The following is a 21,531-nucleotide window of genomic DNA, read 5'->3' as shown; positions in this document are numbered from 1 at the left end:
AGTCAAGACTTCCCAAAGCGCTTTACAGTGTGCTTCACATTTCCCAATAGTGGCAGTGCAGCCATGTAAGGCGCTAACCTGCTTATTGGGGGCATTAGGGGTTCAGTGTCTTGCCCAAGGACACTTCGACATGTAACACGGAGGAGCCGGGATTCGGACTGTGATCTCTTGATCCCAAGACGAGCGCTCTACCTCCTAAGCCACTGCCGCCCCGAATGTTAAATGACCTTTGTCATTTTACAATAGTACAACAAAATCAGAAGTGTTTTCCTTTCAGTGCAAAGTAAAGACGAAACTAAAAAGATTAAAACGTGTGAAAAGACCCAACATGTAAAAAACAAAACATTAAAAATATACAATAAACTTTTGCATATTTACAAAATGCGAGACAAGAGAATGGAAGAGTTTTAAAGAAAAAGATAGAAAGAAGTAGAGAGAAAATGATTAAAATAGAGAAAGAAAATTAGAGATAAATAAAATGATAGAGAGAAATAAAGAAAAAAGGAAAATGAAGGTAAATAGAAAATAGTGAGAGAGAGACGCACAAAAAGAGAAAGAAAACAGATTGAGAAATACACAAGAGGGAGCAGTGGATAGAAAAATGGAGGGAAAAAGAAAGTGGAAGAAAAACAAAGAAAATAGACTGAAAAACAAAAAAGTAATATAAAGAGTAAAAAGACACAGGGGGAATGGAAAGAAACAGGAGAAAAAGAGATACAAGAAAGAAAAGGAATAAAAGGTAGATACATGGAAAAATACATAGAGTAATAATCCAAAAGCAAACAGAGAGACAACAAAATGGAGGGAGAGAAAGAAATAAAGAGGAATGACAGCATAAATGACAGAGAGAGAGAGAGAGAGAGAGAGAGAGAGAGAGAGAGAGAGAGAGAGAGGGTAAGAAAGCGAGTGAGAAAAAGGGGAGGGAGAAAAAAAGAGAAATGAAGAAAGTAAAAGACAGATGGAAAGATAGACCTAGATAAAATACAGCAGAAAGTAAGGAGAGAGAAATAAAAGAATAACATAAATGAAAAGACTGCAACTGGCTGGCAACCAGTTCAGGGTGTCCCCTGCTCACTGCCTGAAGATAGCTGGGATGGGCTCCAGCACCCCCGAAACCCTACTGAGGATAAGCGGTGAAGATAATTAATGAATGAATAAATTAAAAGAAAAGAGACTGCAGAAATAGAAAGGGAGGGAAAGGGAAAGAAAACAATAAATGGCCAAAGACATAGAGAGAGAAAGAAAAAGATAGAAGGGAAAGACAAATGCAGAGACAATGAAAGGGAAAGTAGAAAGATGGAGAGAGAATTAAAGTAAAATAAAACAAAAAGGAGCTAGGGAGAGAAATAAAGGAAAAACATAAAGAGAAACAGACTAAATATAATAGAAGGAGAAAGAGTGAGAGAATGGGGAGGGAAATGGAGAGAAAAGGGAAAGGGCCCAAGAGGTAGAGACATAAACAGAAAGAAGGCAAGTGAGAGAAATACAAGTAGGGAGGGAGAGATAGTGAAGAGACAGCAGAAAGGAGGAAGAGAGAAATTTAAAAAAACGTAAATCGAGAGAATGAGACTTCAGAAATAAGAGAGGGTGAAATAGAGAAATGGGGAGAAGGGAGAAGAAAAAGAAAGCACAAGAAGTAGAGAGCAACAGCGAAAAAGGAGAAAGGCATATAGACAGCAAGAGAAATAAAGAGAGCCAGACAAAAGAAATGAGAAAGAGGAAAATAGAGAGAGAGAGAGAGAGAGAGAGAGAGAGAGAGAGAGAGAGAGAGAGAGAGAGAGAGAGAGATAAAAGACAGATAGAGATACAACGAGAGATAAAAGAGGTAAGGGAGAATTAAAGAGAGGGAAAGAGAGCACAAAGAAGAAAGAAGGGGAATTAGCGAGAACGAGATACAGCAACGGTGAAAACTGGACAAAGAGAAGCAAAAACAGAAATAAGACAGGAGAAATGGAGAGAGTGAGAGAGAAAGGGACAAAGCGAATCAGAAAAATATTTGAGGAAAGACACATGGAGAGACCGTGAGAGAAAGACAGATGGATCGAGAAATAAATAGGGAAAGAGACAGCAGAAACAAGAGAGAGAATAAAAAGAGGGGAATAGAGAAATAACAAAAAGGAGAGAATGACCAATAGAGAATAAATATAAAGACAGGGAATAGACAGAAATAGAACAAAATAGAAATAGAGAAAACAAAAAAGGCAGAAGAAAAGCAGGAAAAAGATACCAAAAACAGATAGAAATTGAGAAATAAAGTGAAACAACGGCACAAAGAGCTATAGAGACAAAAACAAAGAATTAAATACAGATACACAAATAGAAAAACATAAAATAATAAAGGAAGAGAGCAGAAAAGGGAGACAAAAAAGAGACAGACAGAAAAAACAGAGAGCGAGAAACAGAAAAGGAGAGAAGAGGGAAACAGACAAAAAGAAAGAGAAAAGGGTAAAGAGATAGATATATAGAGAGGAATAGTAGAGAAAGAAAAAGGAAGGGTGAGACAAAAAGAGAGAGAATGAAAGTAAGAGAGCGGGTGCAAGAGAGCGAGCTCTGTATTGTGAAGGAAGCGAGCGAAGTGAGAGCTTTCCCTCCCGCCAGCGTCCGCGCAGGACAGCAGCGCGCTTTCTCTTCCCTCCTGTGGATTTTATTCTTATTGTGATTATTCTCGTCGCTCTTGTGGGATTTGGGACATCTGCGCCACTTCTCTTGCATCCTTTTCGGTGGGGGGGGGTGGCTTTTGTATTTTTATTTCTTCATCATTATCTTTTGTGGGATCATCTCTTCCCTGCCTGCGAGCATCTCTCTTCCCCGGATAAGTTTTGCAGACCTCCTCGCTCGGAACGGAATCGGAAGCGGAATCGGATCTTTTAGATGGGTCTCTCGACGGCGTGGTGCGCACGATGTGCCGCTGCCGGCTTGTGAAGCAGCCGCGATCGCAGTGAGCGGACAAAAATGCTTGCGGCGGACGGCGTGCCGGAGCGGACGAGGCGCAGGAGCGGCGCCGGAGAAGGATGCTGGTTCTGGATGGCTTTGGTGGTTGCGCTCGCTGCGTGGCCCCCGGAGCCGGCGTATGCCTTCCCGTCTTCCCTCAGCGACTGCCAGACGCCCACCGGATGGAACTGCTCAGGTGAGGGTCCCACTTTAGGGTTTGGGTGGTGCGTGCCGAGCTACAGGATTTGGGTTGAAGAGAGGTTTTTGTGATCTCTCCGGACAAAGGAATTGATTCAAAGATTTTAAATAAGATGCATTTCACCGATAACCATATGTCTTTTGAATGTCAGATTTAGTTGAAATCTGATATGTTTTATGACAATTGTGGGGTTTCATTGTTTTTACCTTCTCCAAATTTAGTACTCAAAAAGACTTCTGTTCAACTCTTCAAAGAGATGTTTCTTCAACAAAATAATGACAACCTTTTGGATTTTGGCCCAAATCTGAGCTGGACCATCTTAGACTTGATTTGGTCCAAAAATATTTGTCTAAATTTGGGTAATTTTTTAACCTTCCAAGGAAGGCCAAGTATTCCACTGAATGCAGGGTTCAAGAAAGCAACACATTTGTACTTCTTTTTGGCAGAAAGCCAAACCATATATTTTAAGACCTTAGATGATTTGATACATTCTATGAAATATTAATAATGCCAGAACCTGTGTCCCATATCAATATAAATATATCACTAAAGATTTGTCCCGCAGCTATTTAAGAGTGTTGAGACTCATTTTGACCTTCAGTTTTGTCATAATAGTTTCAAAACAAGGTGCAATTTCTTTTGTAAAAATGTCACAAAATAGTGCAAACAAAAGGTTTGCAAATGTATTACCCTCCTGCCCATTGGGCGAGTGCGAGAGAGAGGAGATTGTGCTGTGTGTACCGCCCACCCAGACCGCTCACCCAATCATATTTTCCTGGGTGCTTTGCTGCCGTTTTCAGGGGTTTATAGTTTGTTCTGTAGGTTTTCGTCATAAAGTCACTTAAAAGTGAACATAAATTGTTCTGTAAGTTTCCATGTATAGGATTTTTTAGCAACGTACAGCCAAAACAGGGTCTGTTGTCGTGACACTTGGTGTGACTGTATATTGTTGTTAAAACTGTGCCCTATATATAATGGACTAAGCCATACATAGTTTCAGTTTTGAATCGGCTCCTTATGTACTTAGGTCGGCTCCACATCACTCATATTTGGAATGACCCAGGAAACAACTCCATAATTTGAATTTTATTTCCGAGCCAGATGGACTCATGAAAAGAGCCATAGTGTATATGGTTAGTGAGCCATAGGTTTCTGACCCCTGCTCTAATGTTTGGGTTGAGTGGGTGTTTGGTGGGTAAATCCCTTAACCATTATGGTTGTAGGAGCACCACTTCCTGCGGTTGTGTGGTGTAATGGGCAAGTACAGCCTTGTGGCGCCCATCCCTCTCCATACCAACAAATCTTTCCAGCCATTCTCGAACCGGGGACCTTTCGCACGTTAGGCTAATTCGCACTTTGTCCTAATTTAGCCCCCAAAAAGTTGTCCTTTTCAACGTCTTGCAACAGACGTTTTTTAACTCACATTATTCAACCAAACTGATATGTCTTTTGGACCGCGGATTCTAGGCAAAGTCTGGTCTATCTTGGATATGATTTAGTTCCAAAAAATTCACCAAAAATCAGGCTCTGTCCATCAAATCTAACATAAAACACATTTTGTCCAAAAAGATTACATCTTGTCCAAATATAGCCCTCGAAAAGACGTCCTTTCAACTAGTCTGTTTTTGTCCAATAACAGAGGTCTAAAGTTGAGTTGTGTTTAATCCGGGGGTCAGCAACCTTCGGCTCTAGAGCCTCATGTGGCTCTATAGAGCTGCTGTAGTGACTCCCTAGAGATTTTATTAAATTGTTTCTTAATAGAAAAAGGGGCGAGGGAAATATTTATGTATTTTTCTCTGTGATGTGTTTTTTAGAATACATTTTGAATGATAAACTTTTATGTATGATTAACATTTTCTTCTAATTTATAAATTTAAAGACATTTTTTTTGTATTTTTCCCATTTTCCCCCCAAAATTAACAGGGTTCTATGAATGCTTACTTAAATGTGTAAAAACCGGCAGTGGGTCAGTTTGACCTGTATGTTGGAAAAAAATTGTATCTCGCAGTGGGTACAAAGATTAGTGTGTACTTTCGGTTTAATGAAAAAACAAAAAAACAACATCACAAAAAAAAAAAAAATAACAAATGCGGAAGCTACATAAACCAGGAAAAGGAAGAGAAAATAAAATACATATTAAGAAAGGAGTAAGCAGAAGCATAGCTTATGAGCTCTCACCCGTTTCCGAAACAAAAACAAATGAACGTGTATACACATTCGTATACATATATATATATATATATATATATATATATATATATATATATATATATATATATATGCCTGCAACCAGGTCAGGGTGTCCCCTGCCGACTGCCCGAAGATAGCTGGGATGGGCTCCAGCATCGCCTCAACTTTACTAAGGATAAGCGGTGCAGATAATGGATGGATGGATATATACATATATACCGTATTTTCACGACTGTAAGGCGCACCAGGTTATAAGGTGCACCCTCCAACAATAGTTTTTTTTCCCATATTTTGCATACATAAGGCGCACTAGACTATGAGGCGCAACAGTGGGAACGTCAACAAAACAGTCAGATAGTTCAGTTAAACATATTAACCCCTTAACATTCCGACCGCTCTCAAAGAAGCAAATACGTGTCTAAGACATGTACGGACACGGTGTCTGTACGATGTCACCAATCACTCAAATGTTTCATTCCACATATCACGAGGAAGGTTAAGCTCTTGGGATTCAAGAAATACAAACCATTTCTAAATCTCTGTTTTCTTTTTCGCTGACAACTGCGTGGACATCAAAGTAAGAATTTCATTGTGCAGGGAAACGTGGTTCTTTTCTGTGCATATGACAATAAACACTTTGAACTGAATTGAATTGAATTTAAAAATTAACTCTTCACAGAAACATCAAGATCAGTCTGAAACAAGATACTAGGAAAGTATAAAGCCGGGGTAGCCCATCAAAGTCGTCATGCAGCCATCACGTTCAACAATAAGACTCAACCATTACATCCGTGATTGTGGTATATCCAATCGTGTAAAATATTTACATATTCCAAAACACGCAATAATGCTGACAAATAAAAGAAAAAATCCCCCAGAAGCATCTCCGCATCGATGGACTTTTTTTCTAGCTGTCTGTTTAGACCCATAATTCCTGTTTACAAATAGACTAGTAAAAATTATTTTCTCAATACCTTTCATGTGATTTACATTCATCTTTTTCGGCCAATTGCACGCTTTGTTTTGCCCCGCCTTAGCCTATGTGAGCCTGTAAATGCCAAAAAGGACCTGCCTCCTTTACCTCCTTTAATAGCTTTGGCCAATACTGACCAATTCAAATGATGATTGACACATTGGTTAGCAAATGAAACGCCGGTGTATATATACCAGCATACACCGTGGACTAATTCACCTATGAGGGAAAATCCAGTCTGCAGCTGTTTGCCTTAGTTGCGAGAGCTTGTGACTCAATATTGATCCATCTATAAGGCGCACTGTATTATAATACAGTATATTCAGATTCAGATTCAGATTCAGATCTACTTTATTGTCATTCTAGTACACGTGTATACAGAACGAAATGTCGATGCATCTGACCCCCACAGTTTCCTTGAATGTACAGATATAAATAATGTTGTATTGTATTTTGGCTACGTATAGTATTTTACCATAGTGCCGATAGTGCAAGAAGAGTAGCTAACCAGATGCGCAAAATGGGCAGTCAGGTTAACAAGTCAGGTACACAGTAACATTAACACTGTAACAATAACGCTGTAATTACAATAGTGCAGAGAGCAATGTGCAAGGAGTGGCAAGCTATAAAAAAAACTGCCAGTAGTGCAAAAGTCAGATTATATATATATATATGTATACGTATATATATATATATATATATATATATATATATATATATATATATATATATATATATATATATATATATATATATATTTTTTTTTTTTGGGGGGGTTTCATAGTAAGACAAATTAGCAGCCTGTCGCATGGACCCAAAAGCACATATATCTGTTCTATATAGACGAAACAAATTAGCAGGGGGTCACACTGACCCATAGTTTTATCTGCTCACCAAACAGTGGGTCATAAAATAAATCCTGGGTGGTATGAATTATAATTTAAATATTCAAAATGAACTGGTAGTAGGTCAGTTTGACATATGGGATGGTGAGGGTTATATTGTATCTTGCAATAGGTTATCAAGACCCGTGAATGTTTTTGGTTTTATAAGAAAACAAAATAGCAGCCTGTCGCACATACCCAAGAGCATTTTTCTTCTCAATTCTGTATGAAAGGAACAAATAAGCAGAGGGTCACATTGACTCCGGAGCCTTTTCAGTGTACTCGCCCCATATTTGCAACACGCTCGGACAGTCATAATTCGAAGGCCGCTGGTATATTTCCCCCGTCGGCCGTCCCGAGCCTTAAAATAGCCCCCGGCCAATTACACGGCACGGCGCTATCGATATTATAGCTCATAAGTGGCGCACGTCAATAGGAGTGGAGGACTTGCAGCGCTTCCTTTCTCCCCCGTGGTCTGATTGTTATCCCGGAGCGAGGCTGGACGTCCGACTCGTACAAAAGCTCGTAATTGGATCTGCAAAGTGAGGAAGGACGCTGGCAGATCAAATGGCTCATGATGCCCTCGAAGGAAAAACACCAGGGCTTCCTTTGTACACAGAAATGACAAACATGCCTTGACGCACCGCCCACCCCCCACTCCCCAAAAAACAAATAAATAAATAAAATAAATTAATTAAATTTTTAAAAAAATATATGTACATACAGTATGCCACAAAAGTGAGTGATTTCATTAAATTGTTTAATGGAACATCACTGAAGAAACATCGCTCTGACACAATGAAAATAAGTATGTCAACAAAGGCCATGGCTGACTGGAAAGATATCTTCTGGTCTGAGGAGACAAAGATCACTTATTTATTTATTTCAGAAGGTTTGAACTATGTGTGGCGGCAACCAGGTGAGGAGGACAAACATGTTTATGTCGTGCCTAAAGTCAAGCATGATGTAAATGTAAATTGTCTGCATTTATATAGCACTTTTCAAGTCAATGAAGACCTCCCAAAGTGCTTTACAATGTGATTCACAGTTTTCCCATTTACACACTAACTAACCGATAGCAGCGTCAGCGATGCAAGGCAACTATCTACTACCGGGCACATTAGGGATTCAGTGTCTTGCCCAAGGACACTTCGACATATAACACGGAGGAGCCAGGGATGTTGGAAGTGTCATGGTTTGGGGCTGCATCAGTTCAACTGGAATTGGGGAGTTGCATTTCATTAAGGGGAAACACAAACTCAAGGACGTACTGTGAAATACTGGAGCAGGGAATGATCCTCTCCCTCCAGAAACTGGGTCGCAGGGCAATGTTCCAGCCTGACGATGACCCCTAATAGACTTCTAAGATGACCAGGGCTTTCCTAAAAGTTGTTAATTATTTATAGATCTTTTTTTTCTCCAGATTTATTTTTGCCTTTCCTTATCCAAGATACAAAATTTGCAATAACCGATTTATCATTTAGGAAATTACTCACTTGATGCACCTAGGGACAATTTGGACCGGCCAATTCACCTATCATGTATGTTTTTGGAATATGGGGGGAAACTGGAGTGCCCGGAGGAAACCCCAGCAAGCATTGGGAGAACATGCAAACTCCACACAGTGAGGTTTGATTTCATGACTCCAGAACTGTGCCACACATGCGCTAACCACTGCGCTGCCATGGTGCCACCATTTTTACATTATTTTATTTACATTTTTTCAGATGTTTCTTAACTACTCCTAAAATCAGAGATATATTCTTAATTTTGAACATTTGGTGCATGGAAAATACATATACAATAAAAACAGATTTTACATCATTTTGTGTGTAGAAAATGACTCAGTTAACGCCCTAAGACTCATTTTCACATCATTAAAATTTTCGTAAAACGAAAAACCTGCCTGAAACAGAACATGAAAGGCAACATTTCAAAAAAGAAAATTTATTAAAATTCATAATATAAATAAAAAAAAGACTAATTAAAATCCGCCACAAAAAATATAATCAGCTTCTTTTGTCAGCCTCCTCCTGCTGTTTTATTTCATTCATTTCTTTATTTTTGAATGCCAATCAATATTAATGATTTACCGGTAACGAGCGGCGATAATGGTGCCCAAATGCAAGCAATGCCCCACCCCCCTCCTTTCACTCTCGCATTTAGACAAAAGCTTTTATCCGACACTCCTTGCCGAGGCTTAAGTGCAGACAGCATCGAGCGCCAACACAAGAAAAACTGAATACAAAGACAACACTGTTGTGCTATGCTTCCATTTAAGACCAAACTGTTTTGGCTTTGTAACAAATAACAACAAATCATTGCAGGTAGATCAACTGTGGAAAAATCAGAGTTACTCATGTCCTCTAAGGGGCACTTGTTTGAGGTGAGGTGCTATTTCATCCTTTCATCAGCACAAACGCAAGGAAATAAGTTGGACATGGAGTTTTTTTGGGGGGGGGAGCGCTATCGATTGCTGTTAAAACCAAGTTCAAGCACGTCTGAAATTACCCAAAAATAGATTTAATAATTATCTCTCTTTCTGTGTTACTTACATTTTATTGTAGATCAATTCAATTGCATTTTGGGTCCCTAAAACACAGACAACATAATAAAATGCCTTTTTTCCTATATTTCTGTTACTTTATTCTGATTGTAGCTTAATAAAATTGGAGTTGGGGTATATAGGTCCCTAGGTCCGCCACAAACCACATCGTGAAGTATGCTGACGACACAACAGTGGTGGGCCTCATCAGGGATGACAACGACCTGGCCTACAGAGAGGAGGTGGAGCAGTTGGTGGGCTGGTGCACGGACAACAGCCTGGTCCTGAATGTTGACAAAACTAAAGAGATCATTGTCGACTTTAGGAAAAACCAGCCCAACCATGCCCCACTTTGCATCAACAACAAGGCTGTGGAGGTTGTCAGCAGTATCAGGTTCCTAGGGGTGCACATTACAAACAAACTCACCTGGTCCGTGAACACTGCATCACTGGTTAAGAGGGCACAGCAGCGCCTGTACTTCCTGCGGAGGATGAGGAGAGCCCACCTGCCCCCACCCTCCCTCATCACATTCTACAGGGGCACCATAGAGAGTATCCTGACCAGCTGTATCTCTGTGTGGTGTGGAGGCTGCAGCGCTACCGACTGGGGTAGTGTGAGGAGGGTAACGAGGACAGCAGAGAAAATAATCGGGACTACACTTCCCTCCATTCAGGACATTGGCCAGAAGCGCTGCCTATCCCATGCTAAGAACATTACCGGGGACCCCTCTCACCCCCATCATGGACTGTTCACTCTGCTAGCCTCTGGGAAGAGGTACTGCAGTGTGCGGTGCAGGACCACCAGGCTCCGCAATAGTCTAGTCCCCCTGGCCATTAGACTGTTAAATGGTCAATCTAACATATAGTTAACTTAAATCTAAACGGCTGCTAATCTGACTTTTTGCACTACTGGCAGTTTTTTATAGCTTGCCACTCCTTGCACATTGCTCTCTGCACTATTGTAATTACAGCGTTATTGTTACAGTGTTAATGTTACTGTGTACCTGACTTGTTAACCTGACTGCCCATTTTGCACATCTGGTTAGCTACTCTTCTTGCACTATCGGCACTATGGTAAAATACTATACGTAGCCAAAATACAATACAACTTTATTTATATCTGTACATTCAAGGAAACTGTGGGGGTCAGATGCATCGACATTTCGTTCTGTATACACGTGTACTAGAATGACAATAAAGTAGATCTGAATCTGAATCTGAATCTGAATATATCAACCACCTAAGAAAATATTTTTGACAAGTTGGTGAGATAATCTTCTTAATTATATGCAGCAAAACTATTGAAATACCTTTCTTTTCCTGACTTTCTTTGATCACAGCTTAATCAAATTGGCCTTGACTCATAAATCTACCACCTTAAAAAAATTATGACAAGTACTATATAATACACATTAAAAATTGAAAACGTTGGTGTTTCTATTTCAGACTTTCTTTTTAATGTACCGTAAATTCCGGACTATAGAGCGCACCTGATTATAAGCCGCACCCACCACATTTTGAGAGGATAGTCGCTTTTGTACTCACACAAGCCGCACCTGTATATAAGCCGCATGCGCCCAAACTAAAATATGTAACGTAATCATAAAATTAACCCAAACTCAACTTTGAGTCCCGCGATTTTAACTGAACACGAAGTTCACAGTTCAAAAACCACAGCCGGCAAAATAACGGAAAACGATACCGGTACTTAACATTGGTTGAGACCTGCAGAGTCCGGGTCTCGTTAAAAGTAATCCAAGGAAAAAAAGTGTATATTTCCAAAGGGTAGGAAAAATATATATCCAATATTGTCTGCCGTGTCCACAAACACTCACCTTTACCGGTCCCCACTTCCCGTCATCCCCCGCTTCTGGTACGCCCCTTCTTTTTAATTGGTCAGTGCAAGACTTATCAGAATAAGTGTCCAAAATAAATACAAATAAATACATTACAAAAATATACAGTTGCAAATACATATTATGCATGGTTACACATATTTACAAAGAAAGACACCGAGAGAGTTTTCAAAGCTTTAATAATAATATTACAACTTTCATCCCAAACCGTGCCTGTGAAGGGTAGCAAAACGCTACTAGAAACGCGCTTGCAGCACAGTGAACCGATTTGTTAAGAAAAACAATCCATTCTTGCAGAAACCACGGTAAACCGTCCTCATCTGCCTCCTTATAATTGACGTCATCAAAGTTATCTTCCCCAGTATGGGTAAGAGACTTTGTCATATAGATGACGTTCCACGCTCCCTTAGTCAAAAACACGCTAGCAACACGCTCGCAAGGTAATTTACCTTGCGTGCAGTAGCTCTGTTTCCTTCTTTATCGGAATCCTCGATTGCGTTTAGCTTGTAAGCTGCGTCATGTGCCTACAATTCGAGCGCCGCTGGCGGCTGTTGGAAAAATTACATAAATTGGCCGCGTCACTGAATAAGCCGCAGGCCTGAAAGTTTGGGAAAAAAGTAGCGGCTTATAGTCCGGAATTTACGGTAGTTCAATAAATTTGTATTTGGGGTCATAAATCATCTACCGACCATCTAAACAAATAATGATGATTTAGTGGGATAATCGACATCAAAGAATTAAAATATCTAATGTATTTTTCTACTTCTGACTTACTTTGGATTGGACCTCAATCCAAATGGACTTGGGGTCCTAAAACTCATTAAATCAAGTATGAACTGTAGAAAAATGACACTAATGTTTTTGATTTTCTAGGGCGCGCCATGCGTAAAATTCAAAGTTCGAATCAAGCACATATAATATAACCCAAAAGCTCAATGTAATTGTACTTGGGGGGCTAAATCAACAACTTTAAAGTATTTATGACTCGTTGGTACGATGAACAACTTAACAATAAGTTTACAGTTCTTCTGTTTTTGATTGGAGCTTAACCTAATTGCGTTTGGGTACTAAATCAACGAATAGAATGTTTTTTACTAGTTTGCAGAATAATTAACTTAATGATTGATTTTTAAATGTTTCTATTAAATTGTGCTAAACTTATCTGCATTTGGGCCCCCAATCAACAACCTCGGTTTCATGACGAGTGGGATACTTTACTAAATGAGGAGTTTAATTGCACTGCTTTGTATTGGAGTTCAAACAAATATCATTTGGGTCACAAATCCACAACGATTCTGTAGACTAAGTACCTAAATGATGATTATATTTGTATTGCTTTTGATTGAGCTAAATTGGGGTCCTAAATAATCAATTTCAAATATGTATGACTAGTTGGTAGGTTAATGAACTAAAATGATAAGTTAAAGTTATAGCTTTTAATTGGATCTCAACCTAATTGCTATTGGGTCATAAATCAAAGACTATAGTCAATGTGTGACTAGTTGATAGGATATTCAACAAAATAAGATTTATGACTAATTGAATGGACGGGTAACTAACTTTATAATATTTGCTGTTGACTGTAGTTCAATCTAACAGTGTTTCGGGTCCTAAATATACAACTCTAAAAGAGTTGTAACTACTTGGTAGAACAATCAACTCGGTAAAAAATAAATAATTGGAACTCAAGAGTGCTGCATTTGGGTCCTAAAGCAACAACTGGAAAATAACTTATTGGTTCATCAGGAACTCATGAAAAAAAATATCTTAAGGTGACATTGCTAGTTCCTATCAACGATTAATCGATTCCGCCCGACAGCATAAACAAGACAGCCCATACTTTAATAAACGAGTTCGTCTCTATTTTCCAAATCTTGCTGGCGGCAAAGTCAAGGACTTTTTTCCCCGTTTATTTTGGATTTTGCATTCCGACTCCAATTAGAACTCCATTCCGACTCTGGCAGCGAGAGGACGTGTCCACAACCCGGTCATTAACTTGGGGCCGCTGTGTGGCGCTAATCGTTTAGCGCGTGGATTCATTAGCGCCGTGGAGCAAAGCATCTGCCTTTTGCCGCTACAATATAGCTAATGAGCGCAGCTAGCTAACGGTCAAATATGAAAAGAAAATGCTTGATTTCGCCCACTTGAATTATTCAAAGAAAATACTTTTCCGATGGAAAGGATTGATGGTGGGACTTTTCGTTTCTTTTCCGTGATTGATTTATAACTCCGAGGGCGACGCGTGTTTTACGTAATCGGCTTCAGCTATACTTCTCTGACTTTATTCCTACACGTCGAGTTGTACAAAATAATGGCGGTGACGACAAATGAGTAATGAATTATGAAAATGTATATATGTAAGATGAAAGCGATGCTTCATAATAAGGGTAGGCAAACTAGGGCAACAGGCTTTTTCATCCGGCCCACCAAACAAAAATGTTCAAAATATAATGACAATATAATAATAATATCCTTTGTATTGTCATTCTTTGTAACAATGTACACAGAACGAAATGTCGATACACCTGACTCGTTGTAGCGAGTCGATGCAGCCGCAGCCAACAGAGGGCGCCGCCATTATACCAATTAGGTATGTCTCGGCCGAGGCGCGAACCAGCGACCTCCCAGTCTCAAAGCGGGCACACTACCATCTAGGCTACAACATATATTGATTAAAAGAAAATCTTTGGGGTGCCAAGTTTGTCCGAATTGTTTTTTTTTTGTTTACAACAAAAATACTACTACAAAATAGTACAAGTTCACAATAAAACTAAATATCAATTTAGTGCTTGAAACAGGCAAACAATCTAATTTCAGTTTAATTCTGAAAAGAAAACAATACTATGGAAAAACTACTAAAATACTGCTTAAAATAATATTTTAATACAAAAATACTACAAAAATGCAACCACAGTCATATTACAAAAATACTACTATGGAAATACTACAAAATACTACAGAAATACAGTGAAAAACATTTATTCAGAAATATTAAAATACCACTACAGTAATGCTATAATACAAAACTCCTACTACAGATATACTACAGAAACACAATCACATAATTACTGCAACAAAATACTACAAAATATAACTAAAGTAATGTTAAGAAAATACTAAAGATATACCACAAAAAAACTACAAAGTAAATACTATAAAAAATATGATTATTGATATACTAAAAAATACTACTGTTGAATCAGAAATACTACTAAAATACTACTATGGAAATGCTACACAATTCTCTCAAAAACCAAACTACATTAATACTCAAAAAATACCAAAATTCCGCAAAATTCTGGCTTCAGAAATACTAAAAAACTACTAAAAATAAAGTACAACTACAGTATTACTACAAAACTAAAAATGAAATATAGTGCTTAAAACAGGGACCTATTTTATTAGTTTGCTTTAATAGTGAGCATTTCAAAAGCAGTTTGATAAAACACAATGCGGCCCACCAATCAAAATAATAATAAAAGTCCGAATCATACAATATATATCATGTATGACATTGCGATTTATGACAAGGACAATTTATGACAGTGATGATTTATGACAATGACAATTTATGACAGTGATAATTTATGAAGGTGACGATATGTAATGATGTGACAATGTGTACTTCATGGCAATGAAAATTCATGACACCATACATGACAAGATATTAATACAGTGATCTATGACAATGACAGTGACAATATATAGCTTAATAGTGACGTTATATAATGATCATGTTTAAATTTTATAATAACGACAATAAATAACAATTAGGATTTATGACAATGATTATAGCGGTGATCCATATATAACATGGCAGTGACAATATGTTATGATATGATATGACAATGTATGATAATGGCGATTGAAATTTATGACACTAACTTTATATGACAAAATATGAAAAGGATGATTTATTACAATGACGGTGACAATATATACCTTAACAGAGACGCTATATACTGATCATGGTGACAACTTATAATAATTTACAATACATCACAATTATTATTTATCGGGATGATATATCACAATGATAATATTTATAATTTAACACAAAAGTGACAATACATAATGATGTTAATAAAAACGACGATAAATTACATTGTTTAGGATGATGATAAATGACAGTGACAAAGGCAATCTACAACATGACAGTGACGATATGCAATATGGACAGTGCCAGTATATAACAATGATGGTTTATGACATTGATGGTTTATGTCAATGGTTATGAAAATTACAATGTGTTTGACTGTGTTGTATGACAATGAGGATCTTTAATGAAAACAATGAAAATTTATAAAAATCGACAATTGGAAATAAAACCATGATAATGAAAAACAGTTACAATACATGACAATACATGATAATGACAATGATTAACAATTAGAATATATGACAACACATGACATTGACTAAATAAAATAATGACAGTGACCATATATATAACACAACAATGATTATTTAAGACAATGCAGATATGTTAATGGTGATGTGTATGGTGAAGCTTTAAAAGACAAGGATGATAAATGACAATGAGGATTTATGACAATGACAACATATGACAATAAATAACTAACAAAAATGTGACAGTGACGTATATAGATACCTGTGTAAATATATAAGAATTACAACGAGGACATATGACAATGCTGATAAATTACAATGATGATATATGACAATATATTTAACAATGAAGATATATGACAGTATTGCTGACGATACATAACTTGTTGCTCCATTATTCGGGGGGGGGAACGTTCAAAGCAGAAGGGAGGTCAAAAAAGAGAGCCTCGCCTCCCTGCTTGTCGGCCGCCCATGATTAATTTATGACCCTTAATAATTCATATGGGCGACGCTGAAAAGGGGCTTGTGAAATTCCAGGTAGGTCGGCAAAAGCCGCGTTTGGCTGACAGAGTTTTTTCCTTCAACAAGTTAGCGCTCCTTTTGTTAGCTTAATCGGCGGCATGCAAAGATCGGCGTTTGAATATTTTATGTTTGTCGGCTTGTTTTCTTGAATTATTCAGAAAACGGAAAGTTTGTGACAAAGCAACCGGTCGCTCAATGGAAAAACAACAAACAAGGACAACAATCATTTGGCTCTCGTTTAATTGTGTCTTAAATTGAGCACCTGCTGCGGCTTGGGCGCCAACTAATCGGCGACAAGGTTTGCCGACAAATGAAAGCATAAAACTTTACAACGTTGAGGATTGGAAATACGTTACACACGGTGAATAAGTGACCAATAAGAAGTGAGAGTCAGAATTCTGTAACTGATTTCTGCCCACGTTTGAATGATTGCTAGAGCTCTGGGTGATTTATGACGCCAGCTGAGCCGGGCTTCCCGCAGGATCACGGTTGATTCCACGCTCCACCAGTGCACTTCATACTTCTTTGTCAGAAATCGAGACCACTCCTCTTTTGTTTTCTGCCGGTCATAAATTGCAGTCAGCTTTTCGAGGAAATAATTAACACGACTTGTTAGGGACATCCATGCAAAACTTTATTTTGAAAACCATTGAAGTGGAAAACTATAAATAAACGTTCCCAAATAGTTTATGGCTTTGAATTTGCCAACAAAATTGACCGTTTTTTTGTACACTTGAAGTTGCAGGCAATTTGTCTCTTGTGAATGGCTTGCTCAGGTGATTCATAACAGTTATAATCTTCCCTTAGGGGTGGACATAAATCTTTCAATCTACCAAAAATGTACATTTGTTAATTGTCCACTTTAAGCTGTGGCAATTTTGTCTCACAGTAGTCTACTGTTATTAACACAGTAATATTTAGATCTCTTTGTGACAACACAAGATTTCTTAAAGTCATAACTTTAAGAAATCTTGGATGGACCTAAATCGTTAAAACTTCAAAAAAAAATTAACAAAAAATGTTTGTGGGGGATTGCCTATTTTAGGCTGCGGCCATTTTGTCTCTCACTGTATTGAGTGTAAATGACAATACTTTTCCCTCTGTGTGAACACACCCACAAAGTAGGTGATTCGTTACGGTGATCATCTTAATTTGTGAGCGGACTTAAATATTTGAAACTTAAAAAAACATACACAAATTTAAATTGTTGACTTTAAGAAGTGACTCTTTTGTTTTTTGTCGTAGTGGACTGTGAATGACATGATATTCATCTTTCTCTGTGACAACCCCCACAACGCAGGTGATTCGTGAAAGTCATAACTTTTTCCTGGCGGTGGACATAAATCTTTTAATCTCCAAGAATATTTTTATATTTTCCACTTAAAGTGGCGGCCATATTGTTTTTTGCAGTACTTAATTTGTGAATAACCTGCGCAGGTTGTTCGTAACAGTTATAATCATGACTTGGGGTGGACATAAATCTTTGAATCTTTCAAAAACACACTTTAAAAATTGTCCAATTTAAGCGGTGTCAATCACAGTCGCTCAAGTTTTTTTATTTGTCCACTTTACGCATCGGCTATTTTGTCTTTTGCTGTACTCGACTGTAAATGGTTAATGCTCGTTGTGACCTCACTCACATGGAAGGTGTATTCATGTATACATTTTATATATGTATGTATGTATGTGTATATATATATATATATATATATATATATATATATTTCGTCCCCAGCAATGTTTTTCTTTTAATTGACACAATTGGCGAGCCAGCCTCACAGCGTTGATGAATCGTATTCGATTATGAAGTGGATGCGCTTGCCAGGCCATCTATAATCGTGTAAAGGGGTGGACGAGGGGGGTGCGCCCACTGCGCAACATCAAACCCTTTTGACAGCTACAAGAAGTAAACGGGACGAAGAGCGATGCTCGCTTGTAGCACAAAAGCGCCTCGTATATTTAAGGGCCTTCGTGCATATATTTTAAGGCCTTCGCGCACACTGCACGCTCTACGTTTGGGTGAGTTATCGAGACTCACTAAAAGGCAGAAACGATCGTGGATACGCTACGATAAATATCAATTGTGCCGCACTAATGGCAGATTTTCTTGCCTGTTTGAAACTCCATCACGTCCCTGTCATTTAAAAACACTCAATATTCATTTGTTTCCAAGAGAATGAAACAAAAGAACATGTATTCATATATTGGGGCAGATATATTCACAAATTGCATTCAAAGATACCGTTTGACAGTTTGACATGCATTTCTAAATTATTGGTTATTACTATGTTAATATTATATTAATACTATGTTATTACTAGGTTACTACTGTGTTATTATTGTAGTGTCGTCGATATGACACTGAGCTAAACCACCAAAGATGAAACGTGAATACAGTGGGCCTTTAACTGAAACTTTAATTTCTTCCCTGAATGGTGAAAACTGCAAAAACAATAGTTTCAATGCATTCAGATCATGTGCCAAAGAATTCATAAAAATAAACTTCATAACCTTTACCCGTCCGAATTCTTACAGAAAATTTGTTGTGACATCATATTAACACTTTTTCAAACTTTCGCCATTGGTTTGTTTATTCTTCAGCATGGATGAAGATTGATTAGAACATTCATTCATAAAATCACCCTTTGTGAAACTATTTATGACAACAGAATCAAAGAACAGGAAGTGAAAACCCGGAAGTAGTATTACCCGGAAGTAATATTATTTTACTGTATTTTTCAACTTGAAGCTCAAATAAATACGACATACTTCTTAATAAACTTACATCCGTGTTTAGCCTTGTAGTTGTCAGGACCAGAACGGAAATAGGACCCACTTGTGTGACGTTTACTACAATTTTTATTGAAAGAGAAAGGAAGGGCTGCGCCTACGAGCCGGTGTTCGCTGGGCGTGGGAAGCATGTCACTCTCGTACTCGGATTGTGATCCGAATACGAAAGTGGATCTTCCGTAGCGAGCAATGGCGGTGTCAGGGGCGGAAAACTGGTCGGTGGCCGGGACTGGGAGAGCGAGACGTGGTCGTGGTCGGAAGCCAGTCATAAGCCAGAACGGGAGAGTAAATGTAGTCGGGGGGGGGGACAAAAAGAGGTCGTAAGCTGGGACGGGAGAACAGACGTGGTCAGGATCAAAAACAGGTGGTAGCCGGAGACAGGCGGAAGCAAAAACGGGACAGGTGGGAGTCAAGGTCGAAAAAGGATTGCCTAGTTTTCACCAAGGTTCGCAGACGGAATGACAACAGGGGACTGACAGGATCGGGTTCTTATAGTTCCAGGTAGCCAATCAGAACCCGCGGCAGTTGGCACCAAATGAGCGGGCACAGGTGATTCACATTGGTAATCATGACAGTAGTACATTTTAAACACAATAACTTAGTGAGTAAATAAAATTAGTTGTTGTAAGGACAAAACAGTTTTAATATTATTATCAGAATTAAGGTTAAAATGGGCTCAGTCAACCACTAGCACATCTGCTTTGTGTAAGGGCAGTAAAGGATTTACATACAGTCCATCAGTTGCAGTAAACCCTCGTTTATGATTGTGGCGATATATGACAATGACCAGATGCTTTATAACACTGACAATATATGATGGTGACAATAGGTAGCGTGGCAGGGAAAATATATAACGATGATGGTGACAATCTATCTAGACTAGACTATACATTATATAAATCCCGATTTGTCTGCGCATATGTGTGTCCGTATATGGCTTATCGGCTCCAAAATAGCTGAACCGATTTTAGTGAAAATGTACACAGTCGTATTTTAGGCCCCTGAGCGTGTCTTTGGCTAGGTTCTCTGTCAAGGCATCCCCAGTTAAAAAACAACTAAGTTGATAAACATCTACTTTCGTGTACAAGCTAGCACTCTTTAGTATTTGTTTATTAGTATTGTTGCCATGTTTTTCAACAAGTTTGCTCATACATGACACTGACACTGCTCTTTTGTCACTTTGCTTTGCCATTGCATTTCTCCCTAACTGCAGCATGAGTTTGTACAGCATTGTCCTATGAAGCGTCATCGCCCCCAACTGGTCGCGCCTTAGAGGACAGGTGCATGCTACACCTAAACAGGGCACTATGCAAAGTGTATTAGTGCAAGGATTATCGTCTGTATCAATCATGGACATGTATTATGGGCCATGCAAAAAAATGAAGGTAGCGTTTTCCAGTAGTAAATTGTAATGTGAAGATTTTCTGCAAATTACAATGTAAGATACACCGTACTGTCATGTTTACCCAAAACGTATATTGGGAGGGATTTGTCTTAAAAATATTTATATTTCCCATTTGCTTTTGATCTAAAAGTCATATCTTTTGACAAATGCACACGCAAGAATAAAAATCACATATGTAAATGGAAGAAATATTTGTAAAAGGTGTACGGACCCTGTAAAAAGTGTGCCATAGGAGGGCTAGGGGTCTTCTCAGAGGCTCACAATTAAATCATGATTCAGTGATGTAAGATTTGATTATCAAGCCATTGTTGAGGGTTTTTCTTCTTAGCTAAGATTTAATCTCTTGCAGTGGGTTATCAACTTGCACATTTGTAAAAAACAAAGCAAAACAAGTAAATGAATTTCCACAACAGTTTATTTTACTCAGGGAAACTTGCAGACGGGAAAGTGACAAAATAGAATACATTGGAGAACAACTAATCAGAGAAATTTGAGAACAACTTATAAAGAAGGACTAATTCACTGTTCCTCAGTTAAATGGCATTTTAGTGTTTCTATACTATGGCACTACACTTTTTTCACAAAATGTCTAAAGGCCTTCCACACGAAAAAAAAATCAGAAAACGCACTGATCAAAATTAGAGAACAACAATGACTGGCACAGAAGAAAAATTATGAAGGTTACAACAGTCAGCAATTGGTAAGAAGTGTACAGGCCTCCGCTGTGAGTGACTTCAGAACATCTGCAGCTACAGAATAGCACTAGTCTCTTACACTGCCCTGGTGTTATTTTGGTCCATTCTTCTTCCAGCCTCCTCCACATTTTGGAGATTGTAGAGGGTTTCTTGACCATAACTTTGTCACTAAGGATTTTCCAGAGGTTCTC

General features: G+C 38.3%; 1 protein-coding gene across 3 annotated transcripts in view; it reads left to right on the top strand.

Annotated features, from left to right (window-relative positions):
• Positions 1 to 21,531, top strand: part of tmeff2a (transmembrane protein with EGF-like and two follistatin-like domains 2a) — a 222,714-nt gene that overhangs the window by 31,880 nt on the left and 169,303 nt on the right. The window contains exon 1 of one of the 3 annotated variants that reach the window (XM_088353043.1): positions 1,888 to 3,127. The exons of the other annotated variants lie outside the window; for them this stretch is intronic. Within the exon in view, the coding sequence (XP_088209169.1) occupies positions 2,953 to 3,127 (175 nt within the window). The 5' untranslated portion in view covers positions 1,888 to 2,952. Of the gene's footprint in view, positions 1 to 1,887; positions 3,128 to 21,531 lie in introns of those variants that run through there. 3 annotated transcript variants of the gene reach the window in all.

This window comes from Urocampus carinirostris, chromosome 14 (genome assembly GCF_059441175.1).
Source record: "Urocampus carinirostris isolate Australia breed hairy pipefish chromosome 14, RoL_Ucar_1.0, whole genome shotgun sequence".
In the NCBI taxonomy this organism is placed as follows: Eukaryota; Metazoa; Chordata; class Actinopteri; order Syngnathiformes; family Syngnathidae; genus Urocampus; species Urocampus carinirostris.
Note: the sequence above shows the minus strand (reverse complement) of the source record. Positions and strands in the feature narration are given on the sequence as shown.